Below are 22,962 nucleotides of genomic sequence, written 5' to 3'. Positions count from 1 at the left end.
GTAAGTTTTAATAAGTATTTAATGATTTTATAATAATTATTGATAAATTCATAACATATTTATGAGTATTATCCTATATTTGCTGTTACGAATAAAATAGAAAGGTATAAGTAGGTACCTACAATCTATTTTTAGATATAAAGGCGTAATAAACGGAGCCTAGATTTTTAAATAAGTAGGCACCTATCTACGGACCAACAGCTTAGACCAACTAGACATAATATTCATCATTCACTTTAATTTCAATAAAAAAATAGATAAGTATAGTGAAGTTGGTTAAAATTGTACTTTTGACAAGCTATTCGTCGACTTCTTTTTGTATGACAAAGACAAAAAGTTAGACATACCTACGTCCTACCTGTTAATAACTTATGGTGTGCGTTCAACACGTTGCGAGTTAAATTTCTTTTAGTATCTACCTAATTATAACAGAATATTAATTTATTCGTGATATTATTTAGACTTACGTTTGCAATTTAAAAGAATTCAAATTAACCCGAAATTACAACATTTGGGCTATATAGTTTGCCCATATACCCAACATCGAACAAGGGTAACTTACCCGTGGTGGGGTTACTTCCAGCTAGCCCCACTGTCATCTGTCCCCCCTTTACTCTCTACTGAGAGTAAAGGGGGTACAAAAAGTACAAGGTACTCCTTGTAGTAGTTAATCGTAAAGAATAGAGCATACGACACTTGAAAAAAAAAAATATACCGGCTCCGACGCACGAAAGAGCTTAATTTTGAATGCACAGTTGGAACGCGTTTATGAACGTGCACGTTAGAAACTTCCACCATTATATATCCCATATTTTTCGATGTTAAACGTCCCAATGTTATGGGACGTTTAAGAAAACAGAATTGCAGTGATTGTCTTATACAAAGTGGATTGTAGGAGGATAGGTATAGTCCGTATGCTCGTATATCGTACGTAATATAGACAGAGAGATATACCTCCTCTTTTGAAGATCAGAGTGGCCGCAAGCTTTAAAAAAAAGTTTGTTGAGCCAGAATTCGCTGAAATCCTATAATAAAACAATAAAATTATTGCGAGAAATAAAGGTTCCCGCTAGGACTTCTTCGCGTATTTATAATAAAGATCACAAAATTTGCTATTTTTCTATTAAATTCTTATCAAGGAATCAGAACTTCATATTTGTGAAAAGTTGTGAAGACTTCAGCCAAAGTTGATCAAGTCTTAGGCTGAGATCTATAGAGATCCAATCCAATTTACTCAGACTTTAGTCTTTACTTTCGAAAAACTTAGTTGTGTGTGATAAAACGCGAACTTGTGGCTGTCTTAGCTTGCGCTCAGCATAACTTCAGCTATCAAATGACTATAAACTGGAAATGAAAGATATACACTCAGCTAAGTTTTACGTAAAAAAAGTGACGAAAACACCGCCGACCATCCCACGGTGTAAGAGTTCTATGCTTGAAGTACAGTCAGAAAACTGTTCGGCGAGCTCTGATTTCATTGGATGTAAAGAAGTCAAGTGGGCCGGATGGCATTTCTACCGTCGTGCTTAGAATGTGTGCCCCTGAGTTGACTACGGTGCTAGCGCGTTTATACCAACATTAATATTCAAAAGGCATAGAAATTGGCTTCGAAGAACCTGGGCGTCATAAACACAGACGGCAATAATACAGGCCGGCGCCTATTTTAGCGCTCTGCAAAGCACAGCTCCGGTCACATAGTATTCGAGTATTGCTGTCATCTCTGGTCTGCACCCCAGTATCAGCTCGAACCATATGACCGCGTGCAACGCAGAGCTGCTTGGATTTTCGGAGATCGTACCGTAGAGACGTAGTTTCTTTCTATGTGTTCTACTGCATATATCACGGGGAATGTTCTGCAGAGTAGTTAGCTAAAATCCAGGTGACTCGTACGCTGGTTTGTCCGTCATTCCATTAAAAAGATCGTTGTTTTAAAACCTCTTAGTATTACGCTTTTTAAAATGTACTTTGGATTTTTCCAGCAAGATTGCGTCTGGTCAAAAGGTATGAAATATCCATCTTTCCATCAAGTAAAAGTTCCGGACTTTATATGCTGAAGACTGGTCTATAAATTATGGTCAGTTTTGGAAGACATGGCCTGCTCAAAACTACACGCCAAGAAATTCGTTAAGAAATCTCTAGAACAAGCAGTAACTAAATTTCAAATAGAAACACTGCCTAAATTTGGTACAAACAGTGGGAGGCTTTTGTGCACAGGATGCCGGCTAGATTATGGGTACCACTACGGCGCTTATTTGTACCGTGAAGGGCAGTGCGTGCAATGTGTAAACATTACTGTTTTGGTCTGAAGGACGCCGTAGCTAGTGAAAATACTGGGCAAATGAGACTGAACATCTTACGTCTCAAGGTGACGAGCGCAATTGTAGTGCCGCTCAGAATTATTAGGTTTTTCTAGAATCCTGAGCAGCATTGCATTGTAATTAATGGGCAGGGCGTATCAATAACCATCAGCTGAACGTCCTGTTTGTCTCGTCCCTTATTTTCATAAAAAAAGACAGGTTAAAGCCCTGCATTAAAAAGCCAAAGGCAGTCATTTCGTACAGAATTCTTATGTAATACTGACACTACAAGAAACTAAATACATCTAAGATTTTTTAAGAATTCAATAAACCTTAGGCTAGGCTAGGTACCTATAGCTGAAAAAAATAGAAGATAGCATGAATACAATTTTTTGATGAATTTATAGTTAGGGAGAAAACTGTTTTCACCTCTACTATATCGTATTAAAACAAATTGATTTTAATTTTACTAGTTTGAGCAGAATATAATCTAGACAGTAAAAATTACAATGTCAAACTTTTAACGCAAAAGCCGTTATTTATGCTGCATTTAATTAACTTGCTTTTATGAAATTTTGAAAAAGTATAACGTAAAATGGTAGTTTTCCATTATCTTAATAACTTCCTAAAATCGATTTTAGGGATGAGAATTTAACGTATTTGCTAAAAGTGGGTGGTATACGTCCCTCTTAACACGTTCCAAAATAAAACTCAAACAGAAATATTTACATTTTATTCTGCATTTAGCTCCGAGAGTGCTGTATTCTAGTGATTCCAACAATTGCAGTAACTGTTTACTTAGTGCTCACACAAACATAAATAGTAACACATATTCTTACATTTCAAACTCCAAAACATACAAACAAGCATTTTGTACAGCAACACTTTACAAACACAATAATTAATAATTGTAAGTAATTTAAACAACATCTGCGTTGTTTGTTGGTGTAAGAGTGTTGGTGATTAGTTTGAATAGTTACAAACTATTAAAAACCAAAAACAATTTTGATTTTGACGGAACAAGTCAAGAAAATTTATTGAATATTGAAATTGTTATTTGTGTCAGCTTTCTTGAGTGTAAATGCCGCTAAGAGTCGTCTTCAATCAATTCGACTCGTGTTTCGCCTCTACACTAGGCATCCTCAGATCATCCTCAATTCAGATTCAAGAATAATTAGGTATAAAAGAGTACCTACCGCAGCAATTTGCATACTGGATAATTTTTATGTACATTACAGTTCATAGGTACCATTCGAGTTTATCTGTTTATAAATTTTCATATTGTAATTTTAGCTGTACTGTCTCTTAGGGCCACCTTACACCAATCAATTATCAAATGAAACGAAATTATATTTTGTTTTCATTTCAATTCACTCAGTCATAACAAAATTTAGTCATATGTAATAGACAATCGTTACTGATTATGGAATGGAGTTCACAATCACTCGGTAACATACAACAATATAACTAAGTATTTCTGTTTTATTACAACCACTCACACGACACGTCATTATTACGGTTTCATTTTGATCCTACGACGTATGCTCGTTTTTCTACTAATTGTTTGTGAATGTGTTAACTGGAGTGGTATGTACCACCAGCCTAGCGAAACTCTCTTAGAAATGAGCGATTCACTGAAACGTGCAGTCATTGATAGATTGACAGATGACGGCTATAATCTTGTTAAAAAGGGAGAAATCCACTACGTTTTAAGCAACTGTTCGCTTTCAAACATAGCCGGCAACATTCACTGCATATTTAATACTAAACTAAATTTCAATTTTTACTTAGGCGCCTCTTATTATGTAGTATTTACATCCTCTTTGTGTACTACGTTCGACACCTTACAGATTCGTCTGCGCCGAGAATGAAACCACATTCGTGAGTGTGAAGCCTCTTCGGACTGATGTAATAATGAAACATCATCCAGCTAACTAGACTTTATTACAAAGCTGTTATAAGGTATAACGAACTATGTCTCATAAACTATTTTTTTTTATATAAGAAGGCGCAAACAGGCAATAGACTGATTGGAGTGGTGAGGCAACCGCCCATGGACATCCGCACCAAAAGGTTGCAAGACATTCGTTGCCTGCCTTTAAGGTGGGAGTATGCTATGTTATGTGAGAGAGACGAATACTTTTTCATGATACTTAAAGCTGTTCTTTATCGCCCCGCCAGCACGCTCAACTTATGGAAGTGTTCATTATCTACGAGCTTCAGTTAACTTACTTATACTTCTACAGCGAGGATCACTGAATGGTATATATCCACATATGAAGTTTAAAGGTTTCTAAACATGTCTGATCCAGCTTAATGTATGTATATTACAGATGACACAATCATTACAAATGAGGTGAACTTTGAATATGTACACAAAAAATCTATACGTACATTCCACTCCGCTAACTTATATCTAAATTATAATTTACTGTGATTATAATTACTACGCGATTCATTTAAATATCAGGTAACAAAGCTAAGTACTACTAGATTTATACACAATCAACTTACAACAATTTTTTTGAGATTTCTCATTGATGTCTGAGTCAAAATCAATTTGGTACATTATATTTATTGTTTGGTAATTAATGATTTAAAATATTAACAATGTAGACCCTGGTATAATATTAAGTTACAATTACAACTACTTTACAGTGAATTTAAGCTTTGTTACCAATTTTAATTACTCATTTGTCAACAAAAAAAATATATAAAGATAGTGGTTGAATATGGTCACTTTACACTGATTTGCCCGCAGGGTATACACAGAAATTAATCAAATAGTCACAATTTCAAACATCCAATACACCTGTACTGCTCAACGACAGGCCTGATATTGAAATATAAATAACACAGTGAAACTTTGCCCCACATGTTTAAGCATTGAATATTCAGACTATTAAATTTAATTTCTATTACATGTTAAGTAAGCCATCATTAGATATTTAACTTACGAGTTTGAATGAAAAGATTCAAATACCATAAGAGAGTGATAATTAAATTTATTTTGATATTTATCAATAGATCATTGAATATATGATAAAAGTCTGTGAAAATAATAAATAAACACAGACACACAAACAAACACACATGTCAAACATAAATATAAGCAGAAGAACTATTCACAAAACTTATATTTATATAATATTCAATAGCTTATTATATCCAAATGCAATTATGCTAATCTGTTTCCTATGAAGAAATGGAACATGACTCAAATCATAAGTCTTTTTTGTATAACAATGATATTACCTTATTATTTTATTCTAACTTGTTAACAATTATTGAGCAGGCAACACTTCTCATAATACAATCAACAGTTAATACATTTATTAATATTGTGCTAGTTACTTTCGCAGCATTGATTATAAATATAACAAAAAATTATAAATATTTCTATCCATTTGGAGCCAACTAGATGAACATAGGAAATTATACTCAAATGAAAAACAACTTTAAATTTTTACATAATATTCTCAGTGAGTTTGACATTTAAACAACCTAGTTACACAATTATACATACACACGGAAACAATGTATACAGGGCATTGAATTGTACAATGATTTGTTCTTAGATTAAAGATTGGACTCCGCTACGCTCAGACTAGATACCGTACTACCTAATAACAATAGCTTTTTATTACAGCAACTATTAGATTGCTTGTGTGTGTTGCATCTTGACAAATTTCAAATTTTGTGACATACACTTCATGTTATTTTACATTGAAATTAATAAAATACAAAATACTAAATACTGCTATGTGATCCCAGTGTCTTTCTTATTTCTTGTAGTATTATTTTTACAAAGTTTTTCTACGCAACCCGGCATTTTAGTTTCAATTATTAGCAAAGTTTAACAGAATATGTGGCACATCAACATCACATGGGCATAGTAATAGTTGCCGCACTTTGAGCGGTATCTAGTTTGAGTGCAGCGGAGACCATTGCTCAATCTAAGGATTTGATGTTAAAAATTTAAATTCATTCAATCACTCATCTACCTTATTTAATATCAAAATGCCACAACAGACCATTCGTGCTCCAGCATCTTAGCTATAACCATGTCCATTGCACCTGGGTGACACTATGCTGCAGTACAATCCAGCTATGTGTAGTAAACAGGTACAGCGTCATACAAGGTCTCATTGCCTGACCAGCCGTACACATTACTCAGCTGCTCACCTGTATCGGTTAGTCAGTACCTGTGAATGCAAACATCTTAATTACTGAATGGAAACTTTGTACACAACAGGTACTTAATAATATTTATGTAACATCAATCTAACATGTTTATGCAAATAAAAACTTTGACTTTTGTCTAACAAATTTATTTATACAGATAATAGGTCGGGGAATCGGGTTTGTAATACTTATATCTCTTTGGTTGCCCTATTTGGTAATTACCAAATAATGATAACATTCCAGATCAATTGATTTTTTTATTTATAATAAGGGACGAGACGAGCAGGACGTTCAGCTGATGGCAATTGATACGCCCTGCCCATTACAATGCAGTGCCGCTCAGGATTCTTGAAAAACCCCAATAATTCTGAGCGGCACTACAACTGCGGTCGTCACCTTGAGACATTTGATCTGGCTGGTTAAAATAACTCTCTAAGAAAAAAGCGATTATATGATACGTGCAGCATTGATAGATTGACAGATGACGGCTATAGTCGTGGAAAAAAAGGAGCTAGCCGAAATCCACTACGTTTTAAGCAACTGTTCGCTTTTCCCGCAGCACGAACCTCGTCGAATACAATTGGTGATGGAAACGCCATTCACTGGCTGCAAAATCATGCAGAGAATGGAGTGGGTTGATGAATATTTTACTCCTGAAGAAGAAGACTGGCCTACAAGGTGGTTACCATTGGGAAAACCAAATGGGCATTAATACCTTTCACCCTCATAAGTCAGCGGGTCCGGACGAAATATTTTCTGGATTGTTACAATGGGGGTGAGAGACCCTTTTAAAACTGCTGATTGGCATATTCGGGGCGTGTCTAGCGCATACCAACCAGGTAAAAGTGACTACTCTAATGTTAGATCATTCAGACCCATCTGCCTTACCTCCTTCGTCTTGAAAACTCTGAAGAGGCTGTGCGAGAGAGAACTGCGGGAAAACTACCTTCGAAATATACCCTTACACCCTAATCAACATGCATATAGTCAAGGTAAAGCACTGAGTCAGCACTCCAGGCTGTAGTAAATGTTATAGAAGGTGCACTTTCAGAAAAGATCTTTTGTCTAGGAACCTTCGACGAGACAAAATTCACTAAAATAAAGGATGCCCAACAAATACCATGGAGTATGTACAACACTTAAAACATGGATTGATAACATGCTCAAAAGCAGAGTCATATTACTTGCTGACGGTGAGTCACAAAAAGCGATTGGTGCTTAAGGATGTGTAAGTCCAAGGAGTTGTAATCTCGCCTCTTTCGTGGAACCTCGTTGTAAAGGATCTGATTGTCACCCTCAATTAAAACCTATACGATAATGTAGGTTATGCAGATGATCTAACCATTTGCATCTAATGAGTCAACAACCTTCCTAGGATTCCTTTGGTCTTGCAGAAGAGTATGGATGTTACATTGTCATCATATTCCCTAAAAAACCTTAAATCCTAATTATAATTTTACAAGTATATTACTGAAATAAAATATTGAAAAATTAATTGTTTACATGTGTATTGTTCACAAGGATGCGAGCATACCTGTATGAAGGCTCATACTGGTTGATTGAGCGCTCCGCTTCACCAAATGTATCCCAAGGCACTGCCGTTTCAGACTCATCCCGCTCACTGGTGTTGCTGCTGGCTGTTGTTTTATATGACAATAAAAAATTTATCATAAATCTATCGCGTCCAAAAAAAAATTTGAGTAAAACTGAACAATGAAACAAATACTGTTCCTAAATTCATAAACGTCTAAAATTACATGTCTTATGATTGTTAAGTCTTACCATTTACCGCCATTTCAAAATGGCGATTTATAAACTCATGATTCTGAGTCTGTGTTCATTCTCAGTTACTTTGCTAAGTTTCTTTTATAAAATGTTGAAACTGTAAATGGTAATTTAAAACAGTGGTTTTTGCACTACTTCTCATAAAATTCAACCTGTCAACCTGGTCATTCAATAAGTCTCATCTTTTATATATATAATGAAAATGGTCTTTGTTTGAGGCTCTTTCACGCCTAAACCACTGATCGTATCTACATGAAACTACCACCATTCGATGCGAAATTTATCCTAGATTTTTGTATTGTTTAATATATTTCCTTTTAAAATTCGCACAGCGGGAGCGGCTAGTTATTTCAATAAAATGAATAAATGACATTATGTTATTTGATGTACTACTAACATTGCTGTGTGGTAATGTTAATAAAATGAATAAATGACATTATGTTATTTGATGTACTACTAACATTGCTGTGTGGTAATGTTAATAAAATGAATAAATGACATTATGTTATTTGATGTACTACTAACATTGCTATGTGGTAATGTTAATAAAATGAATAAATGACATTATGTTATTTGATGTACTACTAACATTGCTGTGTGGTAATGTTAATAAAATGAATAAATGACATTATGTTATTTGATGTACTACTAACATTGCTGTGTGGTAATGTTAATAAAATGAATAAATGACACTATGTAATTTGATGTACTACTAACATTGCTGTGTGGTAATGTTAATAAAATGAATAAATGACATTATGTTATTTGATGTACTACTAACATTGCTATGTGGTAATGTTAATAAAATGAATAAATGACATTATGTTATTTGATGTACTACTAACATTGCTATGTGGTAATGTTAATAAAATGAATAAATGACATTATGTTATTTGATGTACTACTAACATTGCTATGTGGTAATGTTAATAAAATGAATAAATGACATTATGTTATTTGATGTACTACTAACATTGCTATGTGGTAATGTTAATAAAATGAATAAATGACATAATGTTATTTGATGTACTACTAACATTGCTATGTGGTAATGTTAATAAAATTAATAAATGACATTATGTAATTTGATGTACTACTAACATTGCTATGTGGTAATGTTAATAAAATGAATAAATGACATTATGTTATTTGATGTACTACTAACATTGCTATGTAGTAATGTTAATAAAATGAATAAATGACATTATGTTATTTGATGTACTACTAACATTGCTATGTGGTAATGTTAATAAAATGAATAAATGACATTATGTTATTTGATGTACTACTAACATTGCTGTGTGGTGGCCGGGTCGGTGGCGGGGGGCGAAGAAGCCGCGGGAGGGGAAGGACTGTCCAGTGAGATGACGGGCCCCGCGCCGCCGGGCGACCGGTACCCGCTCGACGACACCGCCTCCACACCTACGAACACACACATACTTCATACCCGCATATTTATGCAGGCAGTTGTCCAAACGGCCGTGCTTAAGATTTTTCATTTACAGCTATTTTATCAGTGGGAGGCTCCATTGCACAGGATGCCGTCTACGAGCACCACATCGGGGCCTATTTCTGCCGTTAAGCAGTAATGTGTAAGCATTACTGTTTCGGTCTGAAGGGCGCCGTAGCTCAATAGTATTTTCAATAAATTACTGGGCAATTGAGACTTAACAAATTATCAAAGTGACGAGCGCAGTTGTAGTGCCGCTCAAACTTTTTGGGGTCTTTCAAGAATTCTGAGCGGCACTGCATTGTAATGGGCAGGGCGTATCAATTACCATCAGCTGAACGACCGGCTCGTCTCATCCCTTATTTTCATAAAAAAAAGGCTATTACGCCCAGCTGTCCACTATTGTACCGAACTAATACTGTCAATACTAGTAAAGTATACACAACATCAATCTGATAACATATTCTGCAGCCAAGACGCCAGCAATGTAAGTGGTTGAATGGCATTCATGTTTCGCTCGCGTCCATGTGATTGTTTATATGAGGAAAACTTAACTATTGTGATGGTTGTTGACGCAACATGTCGTTATTATAAAATGATATAATAATACATCATAATCTATATAAAAATGATTACTACAAGAAGAATAAACTTTATTAAAAGATTCACCAATAAATTTAATAATATTGCTAGTTTAAGAGTGCTTTATTATTCATTTATAATATATAAGAGATTTCCACATATATAGTCACTCATCACAATATCTCTGGAACCATTAGATAAAGATTTGAAATTTGGTAGGGATATAGTAGGGATAGGGATCTTTTCACCAAGTAGAAGTCAGCTAAGAACAGATTTTACGAAATTACATCCGCAAGAGTTTTTTTTCTATTATGAACAGAACAATGTCTGTAGGGTCAGCTAGTTCACTTACATATCCCAACTTAATGTATGGTTCAGTAATATGGAATCCTTACTTGAAATATCAGGTTGATACACTCAAAAAACTGAATCGTGTTTACTTGAGATATGTAGCTTATTGAATTGGATCTCCTATGTCATACTCTAATCATGATTATGGTTTTATGCACAGAGTCATCAATATACCCACTCTTATTGGGCTTGGCTGAGATCTGATTATATTTTTACATTCCAAATTTTATCAAGTAATATTGATTGTAGTCAACTTTTAGCTTTAATAAATTTTTCTGTTCCTAGTAGAATCTTGAGAAAGAACGACACTTACTTTTCTACTTCACTCCCCTATTTGTAGGCTCAGCGAAGCTACTAACAACCAGTTAAACTGGATTGATTTATATAATACTAGTTTACTATCTGTGGCCAGACACACTAAAACCATGTTTGTTTATAATTAGAAAGTAAGTAAAGTAAATATTGTATCACTTTCATAGTGTTAATTTTGTAAAAACAGTTCGCCCGTCTATGATATATAGATAAATAAATGATTATATTACTATTTTACAGTGACTGACTGTAAAATGACTCCATACATGCATGTTATAGTACAGCAACACTTTATATTATAACATACAAGCGAATAATTCATATATTACAGTGAAAAGCTGTGTTTCACACACATGCTTTGTTGATGCCTTCTTACATATTTCCAACAGATAACAGCAGTATTATTACCATTATTTGAATAAATTTCCTCCTTCACTGGATTAGGTTGTGGTGGTGTGGCTTTGGGCACAGGGACCTTTCTCTTTAGAGGCAGTTCATCTTCAGAGTCAGAGGTGAGGTCCACTAACACATCTGTGGCCTTTGGTCTGCGATCTTCACCAACCGCCGCACGCTTGTTGCTGCCTTCTGAGTCTATTGGTATGACTTCTGAAAACATTACAACAGAAAACGACAATAAAAGTGTGGTTTAACCGTTTGTCATTGACACTTCATCTGTTTTGTTTATAGGAAAAGGAGAACAAACGAGTGTACGTAGAGAACAAATATTTTAGATAGGAACACGCGCATTTTATAAGGTATAGCAATCATTACAGTTGGTAATATTGGACAAGAGTTGCAAAAGAACTCAATGGAGACAGTGTCAGGAGGCCTAAAGGAGAAAATATTTTTTTTTTTTTAGTTATTTTCATTTTCCATGATTTTGGAGAGCAAGAAGGTAACAATAGGCAATAGGCCTGAGTTTTCCGGATTTGATGTGGCATCTTTTAAAGACTTGGGCTAAACTGCATTAGTATAAGACCATATCTTTGGACTTTGAGTGCCATAGTTATGGTTTTCTGTCTCATGGTATGTGGTGTATTTTCATTGTCAGCAGAGTTTTAGGCAAAGAGAATACGCAGAAGATGCTTCGATGGCAATTGCTAGTTGAATTTACCAAAAGCACCTTTCGACAACACCCAGATCATTCCGGACTTGAAATCTGCTTGCAAATTTTGACGACATGTATAGATTTCGCACGAGCGATTTGCAGCTTAAGGTATCTAAATTAAATATCATCCTTTAGGATGCTCTTATCACATTGCTTTTCAAAACTTTTCGGTTTGGATCCTTTATGTCCAGTGCTGCAGCCCATGTTCGATATGTCTGTTGTTTGCAGTCAGCTGCTGCATTAACTGATACATTGATAATGCAGGGCTGTTATCTGCCACCAATCGGTACGACAGAGCTTGGTATGAAAATATCACTACGCCCTGTAGTATTACATGGGCTACTGCAACAGAGCTTCTTGAGGATTGTTGTTAATAATGGTGTATGGATGAGCGCTGGTTCTCAACACTAAACTATAAGAAACATAGCTGCGATAGTCGTTACTACACGCGGGTTCTCTGTGCGAGTGTGGTCTGGACGGTTTAGGCTATCATTGTAAAATGGTAGCGTGACCCTCCCATATAAAAACCCTTCAGTCGCCTCTATCACATCCAAGGCAGGTAGCGCAAAGCAGGGTTCTCCCGTCTCAGTTGTTGTAACTGATATCTCCTTTGCACAGGATGCCGGCTAGATTATGGGTACCACAACGGCGCCTATTACTGCCATGAAGCAGTAATGTGTAAGCATTACTGTGTTTCGGTTTGAAGGGCGTTATAATAACAAATTACTGGGCAAATGAGACTTAACATCAAGGTGACGAACACAGTTGTAGAATTTTTGGGATTTATCAAGAATCCTGAGCAGCACTGCATTGTAATGGGCAGCGCTTATCAATCACCATCGCTAGCTAAACGTCCTGCTCGTCTCAAAAAAACATCTTGTCAAAGCAAGAGTTTTATTATTGTAGTTAAAACGTTCTGTTTACCGAGATCGTCAGATATGAGTGTGACAGGCTCGGGCTGCGGCGCGGGGTGCGGCGTGCGGGCGGGCGGGGAGTGCGCCGACCAACTGCCGTCGGCGTGGAGCTGGATCTCGTTACAGTCGCTCGCGAGCCGCGCCGACGTCAACACCTCTTGGAAGTACCTGCGTCACACAATAATAATTAAGGCGCGGACTGACTTGGATTGTAAACCCTACAACCAATAGTACAATATTTAGAATAGAATAAAAATTTATTGTTAACAAAAACCACCACCACACAATTATTAAAAATATACAAACCAAAATAAGTAATAATTTCTTAAAACAAATTAAATAATATAATTTACAGCTTAAAACGAAAAAGGTACTGTGCGGCAGTGAATGTCACCAAATGGAGCTAACTCAGTAAAAAGCTGCAATGGCGTGGTGCCAATGTAGCACTGGTTTTCAGTAGCCCCAACATTATTGAGTCTGGGAGTAGCAGCGACTAGTAATTTTTAAATTATAATTATGAATATAAATAAATAGTAATGAGTTGATTGTGAGTCTAAGCTGCAAATGGGCATTTATTTTACTGGTTTTCTTTTGTTTATTCAAAATATACATATTAAATTGAATAATTGTTCGGTTTAAGTTTTAGAAAAATACTAATTCCATTAAATTCTTTAAAAAAAGAATGTTGTTATCACTGAAAATTTAGAATTTTTTAACTCCTAAGTTTATTTTTGGGGAGCAACTTCCAAATTTTTTATTGGAAATTTCAAATTATATATAAACATTCTGTTCGGTTCAAATTTTGCTTTAAGTAATTCTTTTTGTAATGTATTTTTTGCGTCGGAATATTTTCATTGCGTTACGTTGTAATCGACTCTCTTAGAAACGAATTTTTGTGGATATTGAGGCAAGACCACGCCTTAATACAGCATAATTAATCTCTGTTATTATAAACTATCATTCTCACTCATATTTACTATGTTTCACAAAATCAACTGGTCACAATAATATCGAAATTAAGTAAATAACACAAATCTGGTCATGTGATTCATATTAACGGACTCAAAAAAATGTCAGCCCTAATGTCACTCTTTAAATGACATCATGACTTAGTAACCCAACCCACATGTATGGAATACACTAATATTTATTAAACTTTAAACACACTTTTAAGTCCTTAAAATGTGATGTTTGTGGCATGGAAGGTTTTTCAAGAACTACATCCAACTAAAAGTGGACCCTTCCATATTGATTCCACATTGCATTTCTCTCACATCATTCATGCATCTATCCATGAATAGGTTGAACAACCAAGGCGAGGCTACACAACCTTGTCTGACACCTTTGGAGATATCAAACCAGCCCGTATAGGCACCATTAATACGAACACAGGCTTGAGAATCCCTGTACAAAGATTTCAGAGCCCTTATCAGAAAATTGTCCACCCCATACATAGATAAGACCTCCCATAATTCTTTTCTATTCACCCTATCATAGGCCTTTTCCAAGTCTATAAACGCGCAATATACTTTCTGGTTTTTTGCCAGACATTTTTCAGAGATGCAGCGTAGGGATAAGACTTGATCCGTACAACCAATTCCCTTCCAAAATCCCGCTTGCACATCCCATACCCTGTCATTACTCACATTCATTACTCTTTCAATCAATATTCTGGCATACACTTTTCCAACAACAATAAGAGCAACCCTCTCCCGCGATAATTTTGACATTCCTGCTGCGAACCTTTGCCTTTAAAAATTGGGACAATCACAGACATCGTCCAATCGCCTGGAACTTGGCCCTGTTTCCAACATAAATTAAATAGGCGATTCACCTTTTTCTCATTCCTTTTCTTCTCTATACATTCTTTAACTTTCGCTTTCACGCATCTATATTTGTCCTTCATTCATACCGCCACTCACTCTATTCGTTGCTTCTATTGCTAAGACATCCAGCCATGCTTTTTTCTTTTCCTCAACCATTTTTCTAGTTTCGTCATCCCACCAGTCGGCATTCTGGCATTTGTTGTACCTTCTTTTACTCACACCGCATACATCTTCAGCAATTTTTATAATGTTGGTTTTAAATACCGACCATACATCATTCACACTTCTTCCTTATTAACATCACTCCAGCTTTTTTGTAGCCGTTCACTCAATTGCTTTTTATACATCTCTTTTACTCGCTGATCTTTCAATCTTTCCACTTTCCACACAGTAGTTGACCCTTTTGATCTGTGCCGCCAGCGTTTAAACAAATCACTAATTCTGCTTATTACCAAATAGTGATCTGTGCCGACATCTGGTCCACGATAGGCTCTAGTATCTACTACTTTCATTTTCATTCTTTCATCGACTATCACAAAATCTATCATACTCCTTAACACAACATTGCCTTCCTTCTTTTGCCACGTGTACGTATGTATCATCTTATGCTGAAACCACGTATTCATCACAGACATCCACACATACATCTAACAAGTATACGCCGTTATCATTCACACTCTTATCTCCAAACGTGCCAAGCACATTTTCATACCCATCACGCTTCACTCCAACCCTTGCATTGAAACCTCCAAGCATGACAATACGTATCATACAATAACAAAATCTCTCTCGTTTGTTCCCAAAATTCTTCTCTTACCGCCTTACTATGGGAAGAATACACCTACCAAAATAGAGGTGTCAGACCTACTTTCAATCGGACCCAGATAAGGCGGGGACTTACGCACTCATACTCTCGCATGCATTCTGACATTCGCTCTGAAAGAAGTATACCGACGCCTTTAATGCCATGTTCTTCATTGGGAACTCCCGACCATATTTCTGTGAAGGGGCCTGGCGTCAGTATCTCTTTCCCCTTACGTTTTGTCTCATTCACACAGCACAACTAATTTTCTTTCATTCATTTACTCGTAAACTTCATCCAGTTTCTCATTCATTCCTCCTCTAACATTCAACGTTGCAAAACGGCATTCCGATGCCCACTTTCCGCCCCGGCGAGAACAATATATAGACTTAGATTTTGGCATGACGTATGGCGAATATCGTCGCCGCCTACAGCTGTTAGGTTGCTCCCCCCAGAATACGAGCCTCGTCCTGCAGATACAGGAGGAGGCGGGGATTCTCCGGCTCTGTCGGTACCCCCCTGGGGTACAGTTACAGTATTTTTTCCTACAGCCATGTTCCCGACGGTAATTGTTTGTTAAGCTGTATTTCTGTTTGGGGTTTGACAGCAAGCCCCTAAGCGGTGGGACAGATTACCGGGTTTATTTCAAGTTTTCCTTCTCTAAGATTGGAGACATCAAAAGCTTGATGATATTACGGACGTCAAAAAACCTTAGTGAGGGAGGTCTATTCTACTCTGCCGGATACCCCACGGAAAAGTAAATTTTCATAATATTATAATTTGTCTACTTGGTGATAGATAGGGATATATAATAGGGAGAAACTTACCCATCCACCACTAATGAGTCATAGGGTGCTGGCCTATCGCAGACCGGACATAGCCAAGTAGGTTTCCTTTCATTCATTTGTAAGAACAGGGAGGCATCAAAACATTGCAAATGTGGACAGTTAGCTGGTCGACATGGGCAGGACATTCTCATCTTGCCCAGAGGACACATAAGAGACACTCTCAGTGAAGTTGTCGCTATCTCATTGTCATAGTCCTCTGATAATTTTTCTTTTACTAGAAGTTAAAAAAAAGTATATTTTTGGTATTAATGTACTACAGACTACATAATTAAATAAGAAATCCAAAACAACCTATCAAAACCTTACTGGTCCAATAAATAATATCTATTGACAAAAACACTTGCCTATATCGAATGTCTTTTTGTATATAATTTAACAATAGTTAATATACAGCGTGGAGCAACAATAGTGGTATTAAACGAACGCACGGGTAGAGCTACTTCACCATAATCATAAAAAACATAGTTCATCGAAATGAATAAATTTTGTATAATATTATTTTGGAACAACTTGTAAGTAATCTAGTAGCCGTTCGCTAGCGTTGGCACTGACACATACTTGTTATAGGGCGCGCTGTAGCCGTTCATAACTCGTAGGTGACTACCGCCTACGTAAGGATGATTAAAATTTGGTTAAATAAATAATATAGGTATAATTTGTTTGTTTCAAAAGTTCAACTATTTACTTAAATTTTAATTTTTTTTTGTCAAGTTAACGTTAAGTCGTTCTACCCATGTTTTCATTTAAAGTCAATGTAGTTTCACGCTGTTTAATTAAAACTTTGTTTAATTGTTTTTTTTTTGCAAAATTTGACACAGTAGTATCAGTGCATATTTTTTATCATGGCATGTCAAGTTGATAAATAATAAAACTATTCTAAAATTATAAGACAAAATAATAATATTTATATGCTAATATAATATTATTACAATTAAATAAGTGTTTCAGGACACAATAAAATACTTACTTAATGATCTTGTATAATCTGGGTTTTTCGTTCCTTTATTCTTCAAACGTTGCAACAGCTCCGAGGATGTGAGTTTCTTAACCATGAATACACTCACTACATAAGCTCTCGTGAAGTCAGAACCCCATGTCACATTTATAGTGTTAGCTACTGTGGGCGATAATTTGACAAGTGATGATATATTGACTGGTCTCGGTGGCCTCTTTGGTTCTGGTGTTGGTTTATTTGTAGGTATTGGATTCTAAAAATTCAACGTATTTCAGACGTTTGAAACTTACAAGTCATACTTAAAAAAAATCAGCCACACTTAATCTGGATGAAATAAGAAAAATTAATTTGTTGTTTTTATGACTATTTTGACATTGCATTTAATTTTATACTTACTGGTAGTGGACACATTTTATTATTAACTTTAACATTAACACTAGGTGGGAAGTAGTCTTCTTGTTCACATGACGTCTCTAACAGGCAAAACCGTAGCTGAGCCTAAAAAAGAAACACAAATTCCTATAAGGCTTTCCAATTCCAGATTGCACTCTTGCCACTGTGATTATGATTATAACTTATCTTATAATAATTATAGTACATATGTATATGAAGTGTATTTCGTTTCATACATTCAGTCATAGTGCATTCACAGTCATATCACATATGTTTGTACCACATGATACTAACAATGGGATGTTGACTTTGGAACAGTACCATGCAACATAAATCATATGAAAAAAACAAATTCAAGTATACTTGATAATCTTTTATACTAATTATATAAATTCAAACTTTAGAGGTCCAAATGAATAATTCACATATTAATTTTAATGGCCTTTGTACCAACATATTAATCACAGAATCAATATACATACCTGTATAACATAATCAAGCTTATTACTACTCCCCACTATATCCTTCCCAGAAGCAATCTGTGTGGCCTGCTGCGGTGTGAGGTGGAAATTATAGGCGCTTTCCTGCATCCTTCCGGGCTGCACGGGCATCAATGTGGATGGCTTCAGGATTTCCGCAAGCACATCATAAAATGGTAGCCTGAAATTTAATTAAGTATATATTGGTGATTAATATGTACTATTTTTTTTTATGGAAGAGGAGGACAAACAATTATCTGATGTTGTGATCACCGCATTATCTTGCAAAACCAGAGGAATCATAGGAGCATTGCGAGCTTTTTGTGAAGGAACCCATCGTATTGTTGCGGAAACACCTTACAAGGAAGCTCGTTCCACAGCTTTGTAGTACGTGGAAGAAAGTTACCGCACTGTAGAGGAACGTCACACATCCAGATGGTGGGAATGATATCCTAATTTGTGACGTGGCGTCCGAAGATGGAATTCGGCGGCAGGAATCCGGTCAAATAGCTCTTCGGAACAATCTCCGTGATAAATGCGGAAGAAGACGCAATATAGCGAAGTCTGTAGAGACATCGCTATATTGCGTCTACGTCTTACGCAACGCCAATTAATTTAGTCACACAGAACACTGGGTCCCCGATATTTTCAGTAGTTCCGCGTTGCACGCGGTCAAATGGTTAGAGCTGATACTGGGGAGAACTAGACCAGAGATGACCGCTTTACATATCAGACACAATACCCTGTATTATAATAATAAATTTTTTATTTGCGAAAAACTGCCACCAAATTTTTTACAAGTACAATAGATATGACAATTAACATTGTATAAAGAAAATAAAAATAACAATACAAATGATTAAAAAACAATAAAGAAAGAGATTAATGCTTTAAAACTATGTAGAATGATAACAAACCAGGCAGCAGCGCGATTCGCAAAAAGGAAAGTTCTCAGCAAACGTTAGGACGTATTTTCCTAACACTGATATTATGAACTTCATATATATTTTTTTTTTCTTTTCCGTGAAAGCTATTTTGGCAGTAATGAGTGAAACAAATAATTATAATATTTAAATATTTATCGTATCCTCTATCTAATAAACAAAGCTCAGAATTTAATAAATTTATAAATCTGAAAATAAAATATTTATATCAAGTAGTGATGCTGTACTGCTGGACTGACTGTATTAAAAAGGACTAGTTAGTAATGATTATGTGTAATGTGGTTACCATTGTCATTTTGTGATATTTTGTAATGTCTTACTATGTCTACTGTATATGCTTGTTGCTCATAGTTAGACGGACAGATGGCCGTTGGAGCAGTAGAGTCCTCGAATGGCGACCTCGTACCGGAAGACGCAGTGATGGTAGGCCCCACTCAAGATGGACCGACGATCTGGTCAAGATCGCCAGAATACGTTGGATGAGGGCGCGCAGGATCGATCGTCGTGGAAATTTTTGGGGGAGGCCTTTGTCCAGCAGTGGACGTCTTCTGGCTAATGATGATATACTTGTTATCATACTTACTTTTTAAACTTGACATCAGGGTGGACTGGATAAGGAGGTAGTGTTGCAGTGGGCGAGGGCGAAGACATAGCCGTGAGGGCTACGCCGCCGGAAACCGGATATCCGTACATACCGCTCGCGTACATTTGGTTCTGCCGGCCCTAATGTGTACATACAATTTAACTGTTCTGCAATATTTAAACACAAATAAAATTAAAAAAAAATATATTGAATTATGTGGGACACGAACCCACAACCTCTGGCGTTCCATGCCAGTGCTCTGCCAACTGAGCTTACGGTTCGAGTGACATATTGTCATAAAATCTTGTAAGCTTTGTTCAACTCTCAGATTGTGGCTGCATCTAATCATAAATAAAACTTGTGGTCTTTTATATTATTATTTATAATAGACTAAGCAGCTTTTTTGCAGAAGTGCTTTGATTTTTCCAAATGTTTGTCTAGTACAAGAATAGACTTCTTAAACTGGTTAACAATCTTGACATAGCCACATCCTTGGGCAATTTATTCCATATGAAACACCCTGTTGGTCAGAAAGTGTTTTATTGGATTTGACAATACCAATTGTTATGCTAGGGTTAAGGCTAATATATATACCTTTTTGATGTCACTTAAGTGACCACATGTTTGGGACTAAAAGCTATTGTGTGCTAATTGCTGTGTTAATAATTCTACCCTAAGCAATAACTAACCGCTACAGGGTGTGTTGGAGATCTGGTGTCCTGAGTATTGTATCCTGTGACAGCTGGATGTTGATACATGTTTCGTGATGCAGATAATCCTGGTGCCAGAGGATCCTTGCCTTGGGAGCCTGCTCCGGCAGCAGATTGGAGAGCTTGGCTGTTCCTATAATCCATTAGAAAATTAGCATTTAAACTATAAATGGGCAAGTATGGACCTCATAAGCTTTTAGGTACATCACTTATGCATAGGTTATTATTGGAATTAAGACTTATGTTTATGTCACAAATTATATTTGGTAAGATATACCATTAAAAAATATTTATTATAATCCGCACCAATATGTTCAAAATAAATAATAATAAACCCAGAGAAAATAGTTTAACACTCTGACAAGGAATGTGAAAAACAAACAACAAAACAATCCATTTCAGGTACGTAATAATTTTCTATCATACAAATATTACAATTTCCCTGCTTATTTCAGGCATGTTAAATTTATGTTGTATTCAAGAAAAAAATTATGTTGAAGAATTATTTTTCAGTCTATAGTTTTCTCAATTACTTATGTGTTTTACTTACTTTCTTATGTCCTAAAACATATTATGGTAACAATTTAATGACTCTTTCAACAAATCATATGTTTTTCGTTTAGTTTTTAACGCTTATTTCAAATTCACAAAAGAACTTCTAGACAGGCAACAATCCGAATGGAATAATTCCTTACAACATTGTTATAAATAACAAAAATCCTAATTCTCTTCTTTAGTTACAATTGATGACTTGCCTATAATTTGCGATGGCATGTGAATAATGTCCATTCTCATTAGTATTTAATCTTGCTCTGAGTTCTGAAGAGTTCCCATTTGCAGTTGATTCTCCGTGGCCACCATTCACTACTCTTGCTGAAGATCGTGTTTTAACCATTGTTGCTAACCAACGATGTTCGTCTTAACTGAAACGAACAGGTCCGCAAACGGACAGATACTATATTATAGCTGAAGGCAAACTGTACAAGTTCCTAGAAAATCCCTCTGACATTACAGTCACACATGTTTAGGCTTATTTCTCTTACCAATGCTTATGATGGGATAAGGGGAACATCTGCAATTGAATAATTACCCATCAAGGTTTTCAATGGTTAAAACATGTCTAACAGCTCAATACTAGTTAAATATGATTATAAATAATATTGGTGGTCCTTATGTTAATCAATAGAGAAATTATTCCACTGCAGCTGAGAAGCTAAGGAGTAAAAGTTATATTACTTCATAAATCATGGATAATGTGGATAAGGAGGATAGGAACTTATCAGTAAGAGAAATAAGTTAAATATGCCAGAGAGGATATTCTCTAGAAAATAAAATGATTAACAAGTTTCTCCACCAATAAAAAACAATGTAAGGAGTAACTTGCTAGTACTTTTGAATTTATATGTAAGGAGAGGATAAGGACAACCACATAGATACTTTTAATTATTAGCTTCTACACATTATTTAAGCTTTTTAGTGTAATAAAACAAATACTATAGGGTTTAAATTCAGGTTCAAATTCTTTTACTCATAACTGAGATAATATTAACGGTAAAAATTGTGCAGTTCCTTGGTGTAAAATAACAGATGTATTCGTTTATAGGTACATTATTTTTATTATATTGTTATGTACACCTCAATTAAAATTTAATCAATGAAATATCATGTGGTAAAATTTACATATGATTTACCGGCTGATTAATCGGCCGTGGGCAGAACAAATTTGATTTTACCTTCAATAATTAATTGAAGTTTTATCATTTAAATGTTTTAGAGGATGCATAAATGTAAGGCAAAGATGTAAGAAGTAGTTTAGAGCACGAAACAACATGGATGTCAATAAAAATAACAATCAGTTTACTTACCATGATATATTATTACTGTAATCGAAATACCGACTCATTATTAATTTAGTTCTAATGACACAACTTAACCCAATAACAATCTAACTTATTTCACAAACTGCCATCACTTGACGCTCGCTTGATGTTGATGATGAACGCCAGTCGCCACATTGGCTTACTAAAATGAGCATAGACAAAATAACATAGCAATTAGCAGCACACTATGCAACACAAATATAATATGTATTACATTTTAAACTTCTTGTTTCCTATAATTCACGATACAATATTTAAAAAACTTGGAATTTGTTATAGTGTTAGATGAAACAAAACCAAAAGTGAAAACCAAATAAATATAAAATTGATAATATAGGTATTTATAAAGAAACATAGACAATAGAAAGCCCTTTAAATTTTTTGTTTCCGGTTCCTGTCAAGTAGGGTTGAACTACAAATGTTCACTACGAGATCGGATATTCTAAGAAACCAAGAATTGACTAAAATAAAAACCATGTTGAGTAAAACAGGATTGAAAAATATAAAAGAACTTATGATTACGTAGTATTTAGTGTTAATATAAAATTTCTATATATG

General features: G+C 35.5%; 1 protein-coding gene across 3 annotated transcripts; it reads right to left on the bottom strand.

Moving 5' to 3' along the window:
• Positions 1 to 3,015: 3,015 nt before the first annotated feature.
• Positions 3,016 to 22,667, bottom strand: LOC126977945 (E3 SUMO-protein ligase PIAS3). Of its 3 annotated transcripts, none has more exons than XM_050826644.1 (13): positions 22,390 to 22,667; positions 21,280 to 21,447; positions 20,504 to 20,657; positions 19,815 to 19,954; positions 18,291 to 18,468; positions 17,812 to 17,913; positions 17,428 to 17,668; positions 16,440 to 16,674; positions 12,995 to 13,152; positions 11,371 to 11,568; positions 9,561 to 9,689; positions 8,017 to 8,119; positions 3,016 to 6,502 (listed from the first exon to the last, which is right to left on the bottom strand). In XM_050826644.1, the coding sequence occupies exons 2-13, from the start codon at positions 21,417 to 21,419 to the stop codon at positions 6,496 to 6,498; spliced, it is 1,785 nt and encodes a 594-aa protein (XP_050682601.1). In that variant the 5' UTR covers positions 21,420 to 21,447; positions 22,390 to 22,667; the 3' UTR covers positions 3,016 to 6,495. The 3 variants fall into 3 exon arrangements, with proteins under 3 accessions (XP_050682601.1, XP_050682602.1, XP_050682603.1); XM_050826645.1 differs by having other exon boundaries at positions 19,815 to 19,945; XM_050826646.1 differs by lacking the exon at positions 21,280 to 21,447 and having other exon boundaries at positions 22,390 to 22,666.
• Positions 22,668 to 22,962: the final 295 nt, after the last annotated feature.

The sequence above is a fragment of the Leptidea sinapis genome, chromosome 46 (genome assembly GCF_905404315.1).
Source record: "Leptidea sinapis chromosome 46, ilLepSina1.1, whole genome shotgun sequence".
Taxonomy (NCBI): Eukaryota; Metazoa; Arthropoda; class Insecta; order Lepidoptera; family Pieridae; genus Leptidea; species Leptidea sinapis.
This window is presented reverse-complemented; position numbering and strand designations above follow the sequence as displayed.

Coding starts and splice junctions, on each gene's coding strand:
- LOC126977945 (XM_050826644.1), bottom strand. CDS start 21,419: ATGGTTAAAACACGATCTTCAGCAAGAGTAGTGAATGGTGGCCACGGA. Junction 19,955..20,503: donor CTCCAACACACCCTGTAGCG/GTTAGTTATTGC, acceptor TGTACACATTAG/GGCCGGCAGAACCAAATGTA. Junction 13,153..16,439: donor GACTCATTAGTGGTGGATGG/GTAAGTTTCTCC, acceptor TGTGTGACGCAG/GTACTTCCAAGAGGTGTTGA.